The sequence below is a fragment of the Petaurus breviceps genome, unplaced genomic scaffold (assembly GCF_028583685.1).
Source record: "Petaurus breviceps papuanus isolate PSGF00001 unplaced genomic scaffold, PetGlider_PUasm1.0 174, whole genome shotgun sequence".
Taxonomy (NCBI): Eukaryota; Metazoa; Chordata; class Mammalia; order Diprotodontia; family Petauridae; genus Petaurus; species Petaurus breviceps.
This window is the reverse complement of record NW_027185761.1, coordinates 76,224,627-76,243,790: the sequence shown is the minus strand read 5'-3', so window position 1 is coordinate 76,243,790 and position 19,164 is coordinate 76,224,627. Positions and strand designations below refer to the sequence as shown.

At 45.8% G+C, this 19,164-nt stretch overlaps 2 protein-coding genes across 7 annotated transcripts in view; one reads left to right on the top strand and one right to left on the bottom strand.

Annotated features, from left to right (window-relative positions):
• ECM2 (extracellular matrix protein 2) overlaps positions 1 to 13,642 on the top strand; it is a 39,953-nt gene extending 26,311 nt beyond the window's left edge. For all 3 annotated transcript variants that reach the window (XM_069084434.1, XM_069084436.1, XM_069084435.1), the window contains exons 7-10: positions 874 to 1,031; positions 11,217 to 11,356; positions 11,623 to 11,949; positions 12,323 to 13,642. In XM_069084434.1, the coding sequence (XP_068940535.1) occupies positions 874 to 1,031; positions 11,217 to 11,356; positions 11,623 to 11,949; positions 12,323 to 12,488 (791 nt within the window). In that variant the 3' untranslated portion in view covers positions 12,489 to 13,642. The remainder of the gene's footprint in view (positions 1 to 873; positions 1,032 to 11,216; positions 11,357 to 11,622; positions 11,950 to 12,322) is intronic.
• The window catches only part of CENPP (centromere protein P), a 181,748-nt gene that overhangs the window by 63,035 nt on the left and 99,549 nt on the right, over positions 1 to 19,164 (bottom strand). The window lies entirely within an intron of this gene.

Here is a 19,164-nt window from a genome sequence, read left to right as displayed (position 1 = left end):
TGGAACCAGGCTGAATGAGGCAAAATTCAGCAGTGTAGGTAATAAAGTCTTAGTGTGCCAGGCTTGAAATCAAGAAGACCTGGGTCAAATCAAGCCTCCAACACTCACTAGCTGTGTGACCCTGGACAAGTCACTTCACCTTATTTGTCTCATGTTCCTCAACTGTAAAATGAGCTGGAGAAGGAAATGCAAACTACCACAGGATCTGCCCAGAAAACATCAAATGGGATCAGGAAGAGTTGGACACAACTGAATGACAACAATAGACACTGGGGTAGAAGAGAAGCTTCATGAGAGCAATTTGGGGAAGCCATGCTTAGGTAGCAGCTATCTGAAGAGGATCTGGGGGACTAAGTAGGCTGCAAGTCCAGTAGGAGATAACAGAGGATGGGCAGGCAAGGAGGCTTGTGTTACAGGGGTCTGCATTAGACCATCTCCTGCAGAGAAGCTGGCTAAGCTGTGGCCAGCAGAGCCTATGAAGGGGCCGAGGCTGAGCCCAGGCCACGGGTCCTTTTGGGCAGTCCCCTCTTTGGAGAAGGGCTGGCTGGCTGCCAGTCAGGGAGGGACTTCTCTCAGGGGTAGACGGAGGCAGCTGAGGCCAATCCCTCTCCCACCTTCTGTCCTCCCTCCTCTTTGCCTTCCACTCACTGGGTCACTTCTGTGCTTCCCAAGGAAGGCCTATCCTGGGAGCCTTTGGGGGATGGAGGAGTGACCCTCTGTGTTCCTTCCAATACACTCATCCCTGCCGGCTGAGCAGGGGAGGTGAACAGGCCAAGAAAGACCCTTCCTGCTCCAACACCCTGCTGTGGGCGGGGGTCACTGAAAGTCAGGCTACTCTGCACGGGCTAACGGTTCTCATGTTGTGCTCCTCAGGATTACAGCAGCTGATCGTCCTGGAGCTGGAAGGGAACCAGCTCAGTGAGTCCAACGTCAGCCCTTCGGCCTTTGCTCTTCTCAAGAGTCTGTCTTACCTGCGCCTGGGAAAAAATCAGTTTCGGATCATCCCCCAGGGCCTGCCAGCTTCCATCGAGGTAAGTGCCATGCTCTGTGTCGATGCGGGTTGGGGCCGGGTGGCCCGCTGGGTACTCCTGCCAAGTGCCTCTCCGCCAGGGCAGCAGAACTCCATCGCATGGCTGTCACAGGCCTGTCCCCGGACGTGCCCGGACTGCGGAGGCCAGCCAAGCCCTCCCTTCCCGAGGGCCCTTCTCCGCTGGGGGCTTTCATAGCAGCATCTCCTATGACCACGCGGTGATTGCTCTGAAGCTTCTCTCCTCAGGGAGATCTCTATGGCCAGGCTGGGATGGCTCCACTTCAGGTCCGGCAGTGGCATTCCCTCCACCCTGAAAGCTTCCGAGGACTCCTAAGGCCTCCAGGATAAAATGCAAAAGCTCAGCCCGACACTGAGGCCCTCCCAGCTGTCTCTCTAGAGGTAGCAAGAGTCAGGGGAGGTTTGAATTCAGCCTCAGACACGCAGCAGCTGTGAGGCCCTGGGCAAGTCCGTGAACTGCTCCCTGCCTCCTCTGACAGCCTTGACGCTCTACAGAAATGCTGGACAGAGTTCTGCTGCTGTTCCTCATCTCCTCCCTCCACACCTTTGCATGGCACGTGCTGTGGGATGATCTCCCTCCTCACATGCCCCTAGTGGGAGTCTGATCTCCCGGCAAGATTCAGTTTAAGCATCTTCTCCCGATGAGGGGCTCTGCTGATCCCTCTCACTGCATGTGCCTCCCCCCAGTCACTCTGTATTCTGTGTCCCGTATCTGTAAGAACAGTACTAAGGGCATTCACACAGCGTGGTCCATTAGAAAGCACTCTGCAGGTGTCGTCCCAGGGAGGTGGGAGCTATTCTTATCCCATTTTGCAGGTGAGGAAAAGAAGGCTGACAGGCCCAGTGACTTGCCCAGGGTCACACAGCCAGGAAGAATCTGAGGCTGTATTTGAGCTGAAGTCTCTCTGCCTTGAGGTTGAGCCCGCGGAGATGCTGCCACCCGTGAATGCCCATGTGTTCTGTGTGCTGCAGGCTTCGCCCTACCTCCTCCTGAGCTCACACGACTCCCGAGAGGCAGAAGCAATTCGGGTCTGCGGGGACTCGTACAGTTCCTGGTATACAGTAGGCAGTTAATAATAGATACTTGTTTGAGTTAAAGCAAAGCTTCCAGACACTTCAAAGGGAAATGGATCTTAGAACACCCCCCTCCCCCAACACACGAAGGAATGAGGGAGGACAAGCTGTTGCATGATGAAGAACCAGGTGTCTGAGAAAAGCTGGTGGAAACCCTGCGGAAGAACAGATGCAAACACAGAGCAGACAACTGTGGTAGAAGGAAGAGACCCAAGGGGTCCGGAAAAAGTTCCAAGATGGAATGTCACAGGAGCCGGGAACATGTGGGGAACCCTGGACCAGATGGAGTGAACCCCAAACCTTCGCGACCGTCTGACAAAAGGGCCCGCTCAGTGCAGGCGGGCCGTCTGTCGGCTGGCTGGGAGGAACCCAAGCCAGAGCGGGAAGAACCCCAAGGGCTTCTGGGGCTGGGGCACGCTGACCACACAAGAATCATCACCAACCACCTTGGAAACTGTGAAGAAGCAAAGAATCTACCACTGGATTTCAGGGAATGATACCAAAAATTTCCTAAAATCCTCGTACAATCGGAGGGACACTGGTGTAGAGCTGGAAGAGACCAAGTCCAACCTCCTCCTCCATTTGTGGATGAGGAAACTGAGGCTGGGGAGGCATACCCAGGAGAACAGGCAGACTGGACCACTGCATGCATCAGCATAGCCCTGGGCAAACAAGCGTCCTCCAGCGATCTGACCAACACGCTTCAGTGCATCCCCAGGAGACACAGAAACAGGCCACTGGCCTTGACACATACCAGACCCAAGCAGCGGGACCCGGCTCAGCACCAGGTAAGCTGCCAGGCAGGGCCTGCAGCCCCTGGCCCGAGAAGCTGAGACTGTGCCCCATTCACCCCAGGAAAAAAGCTCAGTTTTAAAAGAAAGGAAAAAAGGCAAAAAAAAGATCTGAGCACAGAAAGTTATCACGGTGACAGGGAAGAAAGAGCAAGACACACACTCAGAAGAGGACAACGATGTCAAAGCAGCGCCGGGCAGAACCCCAAAGGAAAACGGGGGGGCGGGTCTCAAGCCCAAAAAGAACTCGTGGAAGAGCTCAAGAAGGAAATTAGAAATCACATAAGAGAGGCAGAAGAAGAATGGGGAGAGGAAATAAGAGCGATAAAAGAGAATCACGAAAAAAGAATCAACAGCTTGGAAGAAGAAAACTGCTGAAAAAGTAGAATCAGCCAAATGGAAACGATGATACAAAAATCCACCGAAGGAAACAACTCCTCAAAAGTACAGCTGACTAAATAGAAAAGAGAGCACAAAAGCTAATGGAAGAAAAGAGCTCCTTAAGAGTTAGAATTGGGCAAGTGGAAGCTAATGACTCGGACACACCGAGAATCAATTAAATTAAAAGGAATGAAAAAAAAAAAACCCAGAAGAAAATGTAAAATACTTCATGGGAAAAACAACTGGCCTGGAAAACAGATCCAGGAGAGACAATGTCAGAAGCACTGGACTACCTGAAAGCCATGATCAGAAGGAGGAGGACCTGAAACAGCATCTTTCAACAAATTATCAAGGAAAACCACTCTGAGCTCCTAGAAACAGGGGGCAAAGCAGGTATTGAATGAATCCACTGATCACTTCAGAAAAGAGATCCCAAAATAAAGACTCCAAGGAATATTATAGCCAAAATTAAGAACTATTGGGTCAAAGAAAAAAATTCTGCAAGTGGCCAGAAAGAAACAATCCAAATATCAGGGAGTCACAAAAAGGATTACACAGGATTTAGCAGCTACAAAATTAAAGGATCAGAGGTCATGGAACATGATATTGTGGAAGGCAAAGGAGCTAGAACTGTAACCAAGAATCACTTACCTGGTGAAAGTAAGCATAACACTTCAAGAGAAAAAAACCTTTCATAACAAGAACACCCAAATTAAATAAAAAAGCTGATCTCCAATATCAAGTCCCAAGAGAAGCATAAACAGGTAAAAAGGGAAAAGAGAACATAAGGGATTCAACAGAGCTAAAACTGTTTATAACCCTACATAGGAAGATGATATTTTTAATTCTTAAAAATTGTACCACTATTAATAGTGCAACTAGAAGGAATACACATAAAGGATGTTGCCATAAGGTAAATTTGAGGGAATGACAAAAAAAATTAAGGAATGAGAAAGAGGAGAACACTGGGTGCAGAAGGAGGGGAGAGTCAGAATGGAGTAAATTATTTCACATGAAGAGATGTGAAAGACTTATTACAGTGGAGAAGAAGATGGGAGGGTGAGTAATGGGCATTGCTCGAACCTTACTCTCATCAGTATCGACTCAGAGAATAACATATACAGTCCGTTGAATGTAGAAATCTATCTTACACAACAGGAAAATAGGAGGGGAGGAGATTAAGTAAAGGCAGGGGAGGGGAGACCTGACAGAAGGGAGGACAGATCGGGGGGGTGATAGGAGCAAAGCACTGATGAGGAAGCAAAAGGTGAAAGGAGAGAGAGGACAAAAAGGAAGACAAATAGGATAGAGGGAGATGTACAGTTAGGAATCATAGACGTGAGTGTGAAGGGAATGAACTCTCCCATAAAATGGGAGAGGAACCAGAATTCTACAATAGGCTGTTTACAAGAAACACACCTGAAGCAGAGAGACACATACAAGAGTAAAGTAAAGGTGCTGGAGCAAAATCTATTAAGCTTCAGCTGAGGTACAAAAAGCAGGGGTAGCAATCCTGATCTTAGACAAAGTAGATTTAATTAAAAGAGATGAGGAAGGAACCTACATCTTGCTAAGCGGTGCCACAGAAAATGAAGCAATATCAATACTAAACATATATGCACCAAGTGGTATAGCATCCAAATTCTTGAAGGAGAAGTTAAGTGAGTGACAGGAAGAAACAGACAACAAAACTATTTAGGACCTCAACTGTCCCCTCTTAGAACTTGATAACCAAAAAAATAAACAGGAAAGAAACTTAAGGAGGTAAACAGAATATTAGAAAAATTAGATATGACAGACCTTTGGAGAAAACTAAATGGGAACATAAAAGAATATACCTTTTTCTCAGCAACACATGGCACACAAAAACTGACCATGTATTAAGGCATAAAACCCTCAAAATCATATGTAGAAAGGCAGAAATATTAAATGCATTCTTTTTGGATCATAATGTAATAAAAATTACATTCAACAAAGGGCAGTGGAAAGATGGATTAAAAATTAAATGGAAACTAAATAATCTAATCCTAAAGAATAAGTGGGTCAAAGAACAAGTCATGGAAACAATCAATAATTTCATTAAAGAAATAACAACAATAAGAACATACAAAAATTTATGGGATGTAGACAAAGTAGCAGTACTTAGGGAAAATTTTATTTCTCTAAATTCTTACATCAAGAAAATTAAAAAAAAATGAACAGATCAATGAATTGGATATGCAAACTAAAAAAAAAAATTAAAAAAAAAAAACAAATTAAAAATGACCAATTGAGCACCAAATTGGAAATCCTGAAAATCAAAGGTGAAATTAATAAAACTGAAAATTAACCCTCCCCCCACTATTTAGCTAATAAATAAATCTAGGAGCTGGTTTTATGGGGAAAAAAATAAACAACTAATAAACCAACAAGATAGATAAGCCACTGGTTAATTTGATTTAAAAAACCCCCAAATATCCAGTATCAAAAATGAAAAGGGTGAAATCACCAGCAATGAAGAAGAAATTAAAGAAATCATTAGGAAATATTTTGCTTAATTATATGCTAATAAATCTGACAATCTGAACGAAATAGATGATTGTTTGTGAAAATATAAATTACCCAGATTAACAGATCAGGAAATAGAACACCTAAAAAACCCCATCTTAGAAAAAGAAACTGAACAAACAAATTAGTTGTACATACATTGGATGTTTAGAAAATCCCCCTCAAGCATATGCCAAAAGGAGACCAAATGCACTTTTTGTTTTTAATAGGAATAGATGCTCCCCCTGCCGCTGCCCTCTCCATGATTAATTATTATTCACTTTCTGGCAATAAGATGTTAGCCTTGAGTAGAACCTTGGTTTGGGTGGCCATTTATCCCCTGATGCAGGTGGCCTTGAGGAGGGCTATGAAGCTGGAGGGACCACGAAGGAAGCCTCTTCCCACCAGAGATAGGATTGCTGGCCAACGTGGATGCCTGGAGCTTTTCTTATCTCATTTCTTTTCCCTTTGAGAAAGAGTAAAGGGCCTTGAAGTCACCAGAGAAGTTAGTCTTGCATCCCAGAGGTGAGAGGCCATCACAGGAGCTTCCTGAGCTGGGCACAGACACAGTGAGGACTTAATTTAGGAACGCCAGGTGGGCAGCTGCACTGAATATGAGACCACTGAGGAGCTGCCCTGTACAAGGGTGCCAAATGGATTCACAAGTGAATTCTATCAATCACTCAGCCAACAAGTGGTGGTAATTAAATCTTCACCCTGTACCCAGCGTGTACCAAGCCTAGGGATACAAAGGGAGGCAAAAAAACCAGATCCAACATTTAAAGAACACACAATCCCCACAGCTATAGAAACGGCTTCTCCAAACATGTAAAGATAAAAGAGCCTTCTCCTTTTTCTGGGGGAGTCCCAAGGACTCTGATCCCCAAACTTCGGAAGCAAAAATGGGGCAGGGCCCTAATTATGGTGCAAATCTGGCAACTCACCACGGGCTCTCTCTGAGCACCAGCAACACTTTCAGAAATGCAACTCAATGTGGCCCTACCAGCCTCTACTAGCAACACCCACAAAGCTGCGAGACAATAAATCTTATCAACAAGACGACCTCTACGTGGATTTGATTCTATCAGAAGGTTCAGGCCATTTCTTTGATGAAACAGAATGATCACTAATTTTAAAAAATGACCATGTATCTGAATAGGAGAATTTTGTTTTAATGTATGGTATAATATGTATCTGAAAGAATAAACTAGCATTATGAGAAATGAGGAACCATCAGTGGCTTTCCCACTAAAAACAGGGTTTGTAAATACTTTTCAACCTCGTTTTAGAAATGATATCTATTGAACACAGACAATAAGTCACCAAATAGTTCTATTTCCAGATGATATGATGGTTTCTTTAGAAAAACCAACAGAATTTTTAAAAAAAAGTTAATGGATGTAATGAATGCCTTCAGTTAAAGACTAGAATACATCATACCCACAAAAAGCAATAGTATTTCTATAGATAACTAACACAAAACAGAAGAAAAGAATAGAAAGAGAAATGGTATTTATGATAACATTAAAATACCTGATAGATTAAAACAGAAAGTGCTGAGGGCCAGATTGTCTTTGCTCACAAGGAGCTTACATTCTAAGGGGGAGAGACACTGACAGGGGAGCTGGAAAGGGGTGAGGAGAGGCACCATGGCCTGCAGACACTGTCAGCTTCTCAAGACACAAACCAGACCCGCATAAAGTCAACTACAAAACAATATAATCGGTGAGATTGTCAAAGCCAAAGACAGGCTGCCCCATTCATATCGTCATCGCGCTGATCTGGCCACATGACATCACACTGGCCTAAAACATCAGTGGGGCATTGGATGGAAATAGAAGTGATTACATTTATATAAAACAAGAAACAAGGATATATGTGCTGGGAAATTCTGGAGGGAGAAAAGGCAAGGGGAATTACAGGACCAGTGTATGGACTGACTGGCAGGTCTCAGATGAACAATGACCAAAACTAGCCATTACCATATGAAAAGGAAGAAAAAAGGTCACTGGAACAAAGGGAATAACAGAGGACTGGAGGCAGACCCCCTTGGGAGACCCTGTGCTTTCACAAAACACTTGGCCAGGACTTTGTTCTTCAGCAACTGTCTTAGGAACACCTGCTATCTGTGTGGGCAAGAATGGGAATGGCTGGAGTGGCCAGGTAGCACAGCGAGTAAGAGCACCAGCTCCAGTGTTAGGATGACCTGGGGACCGAATCTGGGCTCAGACACTTAGCACCACACCCAGAAACACCTGGCCGTGTAACCTTGAGCAAGTTACTTAACCCCAATTGCTTAGGGGCAGCCAGGTGGCTCAGTGAGTAAGAGCCCTGGCTCCAGAGTCGGGATGACCTGGAGATTGAATCAAGGCTCAGATACTTAGCACCACACCCAGAAATAACTGGCTGTGTAACCTTGAGCAAGTTACTTAACCCCAACTGCTTAAAAGGGAATGGCCACAGCTCAGACTAGAATACAGTCACTGGTATGTGTAGACAGGTAGATCGAGATACAAAATCACCAATAAATTCTCTAGGGGCGGCTAGGTGGCGCAGTGGATAGAGCACCAGCCTTGGAGTCAGGAGGACCTGAGTTCAAATCCAGACTCAGACATGTAACGTAAAAACTAGCCGTGTGACCTTGGGAAAGTCACTTAACCCCAATTGCCCTCCAAAAAAGGCAAAAAAAAAAAGAGTTAATCATGAATTATTCTTCATAATTAAAAAAAAAAAGGCAAAACAAAAACAAAAAAAGGGGTGGCGAGGTGGTGCAGTGAGTAAAGCTCCAGCCCTGGAGTCAGTAGGACCGGAGTTCGGTACTGGCCTCAAACACTTAACACCCACACAAAAAAAAACTAGCTGTGTAACCTTGGGCAAGTTACCCCAATGGCCCTCAAAAAAAAAAAAAAAGGCAAAACAAAATCACCAATAAATTCTCAACAGATTGTTAAGTATAAAACGTTTTATCATCTAAACATTTTGAAAATTAGTAAGTAATGATGGCAAAACAGACTAACAGATGTATGGCAGCTAAGAGAGACAGAAAATGCTTATTCAACACGCTAAAAACTTAGAGGACACCAAAGTGGATTTAATGATAGAAAATATACTGGATTCCATGACGATGAGGAGCTATTGGAGAACAGAAAGCCCTGGATCTCGACTCCATGGGAGAGAAACAGAAACATTTCTGATCGACCTGTGATGTTCCAGGTCTGTAAGGATGAACACAGGGAGAAGAATGAGCCCCATCCCCCGCTAGAGCCAATGAATCCCAAATGACCAATTACCATTAGGGGAAGTGTTTGGATTCTCTAATATGCAGAGAAACAATTGGGAAGTGCAGTGCCATGTGACGCCTCTTAAATTAGAAGAAATAGTGAAGAAATGGTTGAATTAAGTTCTCCGAGGAGTTTTGCAAACACAGAGGAGGGCATGATTCAAAGGGAGCTAAAGGGAGTTCCCAGAAGGTAACTTTGGGGATCTCTGGGAAGAACAGGGCTACACACCAAGGATGTCAACAAAGGAACCAGTCCTCCTGTGCAGAAATATTCCTGAGAGCATTGTTCTTAATGATGAAAACTGGAAAAATAAAAACCCAATGTATCCAGGTGGAGAGAAGTATAATATTAGAATGTAATGAAACAGTGTTGTCTTAACAACTGTTAAGAAAACTAAGAAATACAAGGTATCTCAAAAGTGTAGTGTGTTTTTATTTTATTTTATTTTTTTTTAGCTTTTTGGAGGGAGGGAAGGCTGGGCAATTGGGGTTAAGTGACTTGCCCAAGGTCACACGGCTAGCAAGGGGTTAAGTGACCTGCCCAAGGTCACATGTCTAGCAAGTGTTAAGTGTCTAAGGCTGGATTTGAACTCAGGTCCTCCTGACTCCAGGGCCAGTGCTCTATTCACTGTGCCACCTAGCCACCCCTAGTGTGTTTTTAAAACTTTACTTAACCCTTATTTAAAACTTAGGGTTAAGGGGTGGCCAGGTAGCACAGTGAATAGAGCGCTGGCCCTGGAGTCAGGAGGACCTGAGTTCAAATATGGCCTCAGACAGTTAACAAAAAACTAGCTGTGTGACCTTGGGCAAATCACTTAACCCCAATTGCCCTGCCCTCCTCCCTCCAAAAAAAAAATAGCAAAAAAACTCCAACAAACTTAAGATTAATAAACTCTTTTTGATTATAAATGATGCAAATTTACAGTTCCATATGAAATTAATATTAATATGTCTCATAAATAAATATTAATAAAAATATAAAATGAAACATTTTCATTTCATAAACATTTGTTGGTTATTAAATTTATAACAAAAGTTTTTTTTAAAAAGGAATGAAAAAAGTGATTGCCAACATTGGCTTCCCCTCCCAAATTAAGAATCCCTGGAACAGAATGACAGAATTTCAGTTGTGAAATTATCTCTGCAATGTACAGGCCAATACCTTGTAATGACATTAAAAGTGAGGCGGTATAAATAGTTTTTATTATTTAAAAATTATATTTTAACATTTTGGTCCAGAGCACAATTTCATCGGCACAGTTCTCTCCACGGACCCTTTTGGTAATTAGCCTGTAGTTGCCATTCTTAGTGAGTTGCCCATGTCCCACAGCTAGGACTGTGTACATGGATGCCAGGCTTTAGACTCCCAGCCCCTCCCTCTCTCAGGTGCCCACCTCTTCCCCATGGCACAAAGCCTCACCGCTATTCAGATAAGTAGGAGCAAACAGCTTACCAAGCAGGTGGGGCCCTCCCATGCTTGGCTCACTGTCGCTTATGGAATGGAGTAAAGGTGAAGAGATGTTATCTTGGAACTGACAGAAAGCTCCATCTCCCAGTCCAACTGAACTCTGTCTTGCCACTAAGCATTCTTTTCTTTTTTTGAGGGGGGAAGGCAAGGCAATTGAGGTTAAGTGACTTGCCCAGGGTCACACAGCTAATAGTGTCAAGTGTCTGAGGCTGGATTTGAACTCAGGTCCTACTGACTCCAGGGCCAGTGCTCTATTCACTGCTCCACCTAGCTTCCCCTACCACTAAGCATTCTAACCAAAGGATACCAGGATTCTGTTAGAAATTTCACAAACCACAGAAACATTGTTTTGTCCAACAAATTAAGGCAGTAAACACCTGTGGCTACTTTTGCCCAGACATGGATTAGATTTAAAAAGATACCTCCTAAGAGTACATAATCTGTTTGGTCATGAAAAATTAAATGAATACAAGTAAGTCCCAGCAAGACTGGGTCAGCTCAGGACTCAGCTGGGTTTCTCTTGGGTGATCAGTCAGGAAACGAGCTCTTTTCCTGACCCAGTATGAAATGATAACTGACACCATAACCAACACAAAGGAAATTAAGAAAATGGTGGGATTTTCCATCTGTCTTCTTTGCTAATTATAGGAATTGTATCTGGAAAATAACCAGATTGAAGAAATCAAAGAGACTTCTTTTAACCACACCAGAAACATCAATGCCATAATATTACACCATAATAAAATCGAAGAAAACAGGATCGATCCTTTGGCATGGATCCATCATGAGTGAGTACTACTACACGACAGCCATTTCTCCCCACCAATAAGGCCTCCCGATAACTGGTGGCATGTGGGGTGGAGATCAGATACTCTGCAGGCAGAGGGGAGGGGTCAGTAGAAAGGGTGATTGAAAGAACAAGCAAGGGCACAAGGGAAGGGATGAATTTTGACCCCAGAGAAGCCAGTCTTCCTCAGAGAAGGAGATGAGTCACCACAAAGCACGGGTTTATGCAGTTCCTCAACACCCTTCTTTCTTTCTTTCTTTGCTCCAGAAACCTGGAATCCATCGATCTCTCTTACAACAAGCTCTATCATGTTCCCTCCTACCTACCCACGTCCTTACTGCACCTGGTGCTGGTGGGGAATCAGATTGAGCGGATTCCTGGGTACGTGTTTGGTCACATGAAGCCCGGACTGGAATACTTATACCTCTCGTTTAACCAGCTGACCGACGGGGGCATCCACCCCGTGTCCTTCTATGGGGCATATCACTCTTTGAGAGAGATATTTCTGGATTACAACGAATTAAGATCCATACCGTGTGGGATATCGCGCATGACCTCGCTGCGCCTTCTGAGACTTAACAACAACAAGATACGGTAACTTTTCCTTCTGTTCTCAACTTTGTTGGCTGGGTTGGCTGAACCTGAGGTCAGCAAAGAGAACAACGTTTCTCTCTAAGTGTCGTAATCTCAGAGCCAACAAGTCCTAGAAGAGCTCAACTAAGCCAGCATGGTGGCCAACTATTGGTGTTTGGGGTGGGGAAGATTGGGTTTAGGACCAGAAGGAACCTTAGCAGTAGCCAAGCATCATGGCCCCATTTCAGAGATGAGGAGACTGAGGCAGAGTGGCTCTGTGACCCAGGAAACATGCGTTTTCTCTGGCTAATTCACTCCTAAGAGTGGGGTGGGAGGGTCAGCCTTGCCTCCTTTCTTCTAACCTATCACCTCCATCCCAAACCTATTTCCACAGGCGCCTTCGCCAGGAGCGCATCTGTGGGGCTGAGAACAGAGATTCCCCCCTGCAGCACCTGCATCTTGAACACAACTACATCAGGCCAAGAGCCATTTCGCCTTACGTATTTCCATGCATTCGATCCCATGCAAACATCATCCTGGGGCCACAAAAGGTCACATAGGTGGGTGGGACCCTCTTGGTCCGGAAGTGGCATGTGGCTCCTCCGATGCCTCCTGAAGATAGCGGAAGATCCAGACTGCTTTTCCACATGCTCTCCAGCCTGCGACCAGGGGCCAGGGCAGCATAAACCCCCATGTCCTGTGATCCCTGGACAGCAGGAGTTAAGAGAGACCAGCCCTGCCCCTGTCCTGCCCCAGCCCTGTCCCGGTTCACTTCCTTATCACTAATGCAGAGTGGTAAGTCTGGAGATCAATCGGGACAGGGAAGTTCACTAGGTCATTACATTTCCCAGTTACAGCTGTAAGATCAGTGAGGCCAGCCCACTGGGGCCTCCAGATGCCTCCCCATTATGTGACCAGGCCCCAGGCCACATTCCAAGGCCCAGAATTACAGATGAGTGGCTAACCTGAACTGGAGGAGGGACTTCCTGCTCCAGGAGTTCCCCACACTAATTAAGTTCTAGGTCTAGAAAGAATAAAAACAAATCAATTCATAGCTGACCTGATTTGCTCAGTAAATGCTGAAGTGGGATAAGATCCTTTTGAATGTATGATGCCTAAAGACTGAGTAAAAGGCAGAGGACTGGGCTGGACTTGGAGGAGTCAGCAAGATCCAGGTTCAAATCCCAACATAGGGACACTTGTTCTGGGGCCCTAGGGGACACTGGTGTGGCTGATCTGCAATGGTGGAGGGGGTTCTGCATTGGAAGTCCCATATGCTGATAAGAACACCGAGGCTGGTTTCCCCAAAGACCACGGAGCCCAGAACCCTGAGGAGCACCACAGCTCAGTGTCCAGGCTCTGCCGGACCACAGATACCATTCGCATCTATGAGGTGACATCACTTCACCATCCACACATGGCAGCCACTGGTGAAGCAAGGTGCCTGTAGGCCTTTGTGGCTGGTCATGTGACCTTCGGCAGGCGCTCTCCCCCCCCCCTCCCCCCGGCCCAGGTATCACTGCAAGGACAAGACTAAGGAATGGAAACAGGCCCACCTACTTTGGACAAGGCTGATCCTCCTGGACTTCCCCCAAGAGATAAGAACAGGGCTGTGGCATGGACAGTTTCTCCCTGTGGAAAACGATCCACTCCCATTTCTCCCATTACCAAGTGCATCCTTTTATGAGACCTTAATTATATCATTTATTCATTTTCCGGTGTTTCTGAGTCACTGTGTAAACTGACTGACCAAACCTGGCATTTGTTTTATCTCTGTTCAGTGTCTGAGGGCATCAGGAGGCATGATGAAGCGGGGCCAAGAGCTCCAGGTGAGGAGGCAGCAACCCTGGGTCCTACCCTTGATTTCCCCCCCTCACTCCAGCCACTGTGACCTTGGGAAATCCCCCAAACCCCTGTCCTCATCCCCCCTCCTCTTCAGGGATCTCCTCTGCTGAAAGGGATACGCTAACACTCCTCTCCACAGGTAGATGTCATGGGGAAGACTCTGGCAACAAAAAGGGTCCAAGTCACTTCATTGACTTGTAACCTCCAGCTGTGAAGTCACTGAAAATCAGTCCCTCAGTCCAGCTTCCTTCCCTATGTGCTGACACTTGCTAGCTGTTCCCAGAAATGAAAATGGACTATTTTCCTGAAAAACTGAAGACGAGTCCTTAGAAAAGGGGCCTGCTCCAAGGAGGAAGCTTCCTCCCCAAATGTCTCTGGATTCTCTCTTCCTGACAGTCAATCCTGTCCAGGCAGGCTCCTTTCCTCAGCTGGACGGGTACCTGCGGCCCTCGTTTCTCAATCTGCCCCAGAAGAGGAGGTGTGCAAAGCTTTGCCTATGGGACGAACTAGGTACCTTGTCCCCAGACCCATGAGAGCTCTGGTGAGCCCCACCCAAGGTCACACATGGAAGTGGCAGAGGCAGGATTGGGACCCAGGCCTTCTGACTCTGGAGTCAGTGTTCTTTTCAGCGTGTCCTTTTGACGAGGATCAATCAGTCCCAGGACTGTAGACCTGGAAGGAACCTTAGAGGTCACCTTGTGATAGCGCCCTCATTTAACAGATGAGCAGACTGAGGTCCTGACTGGTTAAGGGAATTTACCCAGGTTGCTCAGCCAATCTGAACCTGTCTGTCCTCTGATTCCAAGGTCCACAGACCCTCCCAATAGTCCCCTCTTCCTGGCAGAATGCCCCAAGTTTTCAAAGCAGCGCTGACCTCTGGCCCGGGGCAGGGATCCCTGGTCCCCTCCCAAATCCAAGGTTACTCAGAATGACTAGAAACTCTGCCACCTTCGAGGGTTGAACTTTACCCAAGGGAGAGCTCCCTGCTTGTTCAGTCAGGAAAGTCCTCCTCCCTAATTACTGACAAAGATTATAAAGAATGGTCCCAGAGGCATAGGCTGTATAGCTTACTGACGCCCCGTGAGTACAAGGGAGAGCTATGAGAAAAATTAGTCTGGGAAGTGAACAGCCAGCTAAGACACTGTCATGTCTGAGGATAGATTTGGATCTCTGGGACATAGTTAAGAATAAAGGTAGAACAGATTCCTGGTCAGGGATAAAGCACACCCAACGAAGGCTGCTGAGGATGGACTGGCCAGTCGTCTAGCCTAAGAAAGGATGAGGGAGGGAGAAGCCAGCTACTCACCTGTAAACCAAGCCAATACAGGGGGATCTTTATATTCCATTACTATCACATCACCACAGAGATAAGCTACAATCAAGGATCATCAACATAAGCTGAGACATTTATAAGTTCACAGGTGACAAAACCCAAAGGGGATAAAAACAACCCTGTTCTCAAACGTCTCTGAATGAATGTCCAAGACCTAGGCAGCAAGCCAGGGGAAGCCGCAGACGTTTAATACAAAGAAGCAAATCAAATCTCATGGGTGTGATTGTGACTTAGGGGAGGAGGCCATGACTGTAACAGCTATGGGCAGGGAGACCTTATTTAAATGCAACAATTAGTATTTGGGGAGCCAGAGCAGAGAAGCATGGTGGTCAGCATTAGGGGGCAAGTCAATTAGAAGCCGGCCTCCACATCCCTTCTTGAGCATTTCCAAACCAGCACTGCCACTGGTGCCAGGACCCTCCCCTTGGCGCCCTGGGCTCTGAAAGGTGAGAGAGCTCCATCAGATTTTCTGGGTAAATCACAGCTGTCACAAGCTTGTTCTGTCTAGGGTGTTTCCCAGTTACTCATCTGTTTTTTTCCTTCTGTCAAGGTGGCCTGTAGTACATACACTCCATGTCCCACGTTACATTTGACACCACAAATGTAAAGAGGAAGCAGGGGGTAGCTTGGGAAGTGGATCCCAAATCGGACATTGGGGAAGGATAGAGGAATGATGGGGGACATAAATCACTCAGCAATCCTGTGGAACTCTGTCTCTATTGAAAGCAGATTGCTGGCTCACTTTAATAATAATTTTATCTTCCAAAAGGTGAAGGAACCAATAAGGGGAAAGGCCAGTCTGGCTCTGATCACCACTGACAGGGAAGCACTGTTGACTAGGGGAGGAGTGATGGGAAGCACGGAGACACTGACTGTCCCCTTCCCAGGGCTGGTGACAGAGAAGGAAGGGGAATATTAGCAGAGTCTGCACACAACGGGATTGTGGGAAAGAAGATTTCAAAGGCTTAGAAGAGATGGAATGAAATTAAAATCCTACAGGGGAAGTGGGGGGGGGGGGGGCAGAAAAAAGGGACACTGGAGAATGAAGTTCTGAGGAGGGAAAAGACGATTTGTCCAAAGAGACAAGTAGAGGGGCTCCTAGAACTCACCAACCAACAAAGACTAAAAAACCCAAACCAAACGGGAATAAGATGGAAACAAGCAGATGAAGAAAAGGATGGGCTGATAAAAATAGCCCTGATGGTGCTGATTCTTGGGCAATGTTGGAAGAAAAGGAGGCTCGCACCAGGGCCAGGAGGATCACTGGTACGGAAGATGACAATAGCAGGAAGAAGCTTGAGCCTTACTGTGCTCCCCATTGCTCTGCCAAGGAGAGGGCGGGACCTTTGCACTGCAAATGATGGAAGGAGACGGTGAACAGGGAGGGATACCCAATGAATGGGAGGAGAAGGTGGTAACTCATGAGTCAAGTCACTGGGCCCAGACAAAGCGCTCAGGTTCCGACAGCAGCAGGCACATGCTCCTGAGCCAACCCGCTGCTACTTGAAGGACTGGGAATGGAGAGCAGGACGACATGTTCGGAAAGCGGCCGATGCCTCGCTTTTTCTAAAAAGGGACGAGATCAGAGTCTGTGAATTCCAGGCAGGGAAGCCTGGTGTCAATCGCTGGGAAATGTTGAGAATGGATCATTGAAGAGATAGATACGGAGGGAAAATCTAAAATGGGGAATCGTAATGACCAAGCAGCAGCATAGCTCCACCAAGAATGGACCATGCTGACAAAACCAGGGAGAGAGAGCCTCACCAAAGAAAATACAATTTTTGTAGGTTTTGCACAAACATGTGCAAAGGGGCCAAAGGTCAGAGAGGAGACAGTTAAGTGGGGAGACACTCTTTGTAGTGCTTCAGGGGGAAATGGCTCATTTCTAGCACATAGAAGGGACTGACTCAGATGTAGAAGGAGACTTTGTCTGACTGATAAATAGTAAATGGATAAGAGCAGACAGGTTTTTGTTTTTCTTTTTTTAAATTACATTTTATGTTTATTTTTAGTTTACATCATTTATTTCCACAAGATTCTGAATTACACATTTTCTTCCCATTTTCCCCTACCCACCACCCCAAAACAGCGATTCCACTGTATACCTCCTCCCCCAATCTGCTCTCTCCTATAGCCTCCTCCCACCTCCTGAGCAGTTTTCAAAGGAAGAAATTCAAACTATAAGCAAACTGAGAAAATGGTTCCAATTCAAGCAATTCTGAGGTTCCAGCTTGTGCCCATGAGACTGGAGGAGTTGACCCATGAAAATGATTGACCTTGGAGCCACTCTGGGAAACACAGGCTCACTAAAGCCATTCTGGAGAACAAGGTACAGCTCTGCCCAGCTCCCTAAACAGTGCACACACTTTGGCCCTTATATGCCGTGACTGAAAGAGATTTCTTTTTAAAAAGGAATAAAATGTCCTGTATGCAATATATGTATGCATGTATATGCATATGTATACACACACATATGTATTGTGGTGGCAAAAAACTGGAAGCTAAGGGGATGCCTATTGGGTGGGAAATAGCTCACCAAGGGATGGCACTGGATTGACACAGCAAGATGGTGGAGTCCACGGGTGCTCTTAGAAATGATGAGGGTTTCATTTCAGAGAACCCAGTAAGAGCTACATGAACTGATAGGAGGGGAAAAGGCGGGACAAGGAGAGCACCTTAGACTTAAACAACAATATTGTAAAAATAAACAAGGCCCAAGACTTGAGAAGTCTGAGCAGCGCAGCGCCCAGCCAGGGTTCCTGAGGCTTGATCATGAAGACAGAGGGGTATGGGCCAAATGTGCCCTGTGGGGATTGGTTCTAGCTAGCTATACCTCCTTCTGAATGGAAAAGGAGTAGAAACCCTAACAGTGGTAATCACTGGCTTCCATATGTGTCGAAGGTCTCTAGTAGGCCTCACCTACATTATTAAAGGCGGGGATGCCAAGCTCAAAGGTGACCTGACCAAGGTCACACAGCCACCAAGGGGCTCAGAAAGGATTCAAATCCATTGTTTTGTGACTCCCAAGTCAAGCCTTTTAATCTTTCTGCAGCTTTTCCCGAGGAGGGTAGTGATTTAGCTCTTTTTGCTGAGCTTGAAATATGTTTTCCTTTAAAAAATAAAAAGATTACAGGGTCTTTAGAACAAAGAAACCTAATTCCAGTTATGGTTTTCCAGTCCCTAGGAAGAGATTGGCTGCCTCTCAAGCAATCAATTAGCCAATAAGCCTGTGAGCTGCTGTGGCAATATGAGAATATCACATCTAAGAATTTTCCAAGCAAATCTTCAAAATCTCATTAACAGCATGGCAAGTCTGGACAAGATTGATTCTTTATGTCTCACCTTCTCCCAAGCAGATCTGAACACATCTTTAATGTAGCATCTAATTCAACAGGTTGAAACAAATTCTAGGGACAAGAAAGTCATAATTGGAATTAGTTGTTTTTTTTTTTGTTCCAGATGCCCCATAATCTTTATTTTTTTTTAAGGGAAAACTCCTATTTCTTGCTAGACAGAGGAGCTAAATCACTACCATCCTTTGGCAAAGCTGCAGAAACAAGGCTTCATATGCTCACTCCTCAGAAGCCCTGCCCTTCGACCCAGCCTGGAGCTCCATAGACAAGAGCTTGTGCAGAAGGAATGTGGCAGTGCAGATCGTGGCTGAAGCTGAACATGAGCATGCACTGCATCCCATCCCATCACGGCATTCCAATGGCATGCTCTGTTTCTAAGCAACAGCAATTCTGTGGTCAAACAAACCAACACGATCCTCATCACGTGGCCCAGCCTTGTCTCTGCAGGGAGTGAGTGGGAGGTGGGAGCCCACGGGGCCTGCTCAGAGCTACCACCCTTACAGGCAGGGTCTAAAGAGATGCTTTATCTAATTCTGGGTCTCACTGAAGTAAGAACGTAGTTTGGTACGGTTGTGAAAATCAACCTTAGTTCTCAACAACTGGAAACAAATTTCCAACTGGAGGGAAAGAAAGGCTTGGTAAGACGGTCACTATGTATCCAAACTCTAGAGCTGCCACTCTTCTAATACAGTCACTATGTATCCA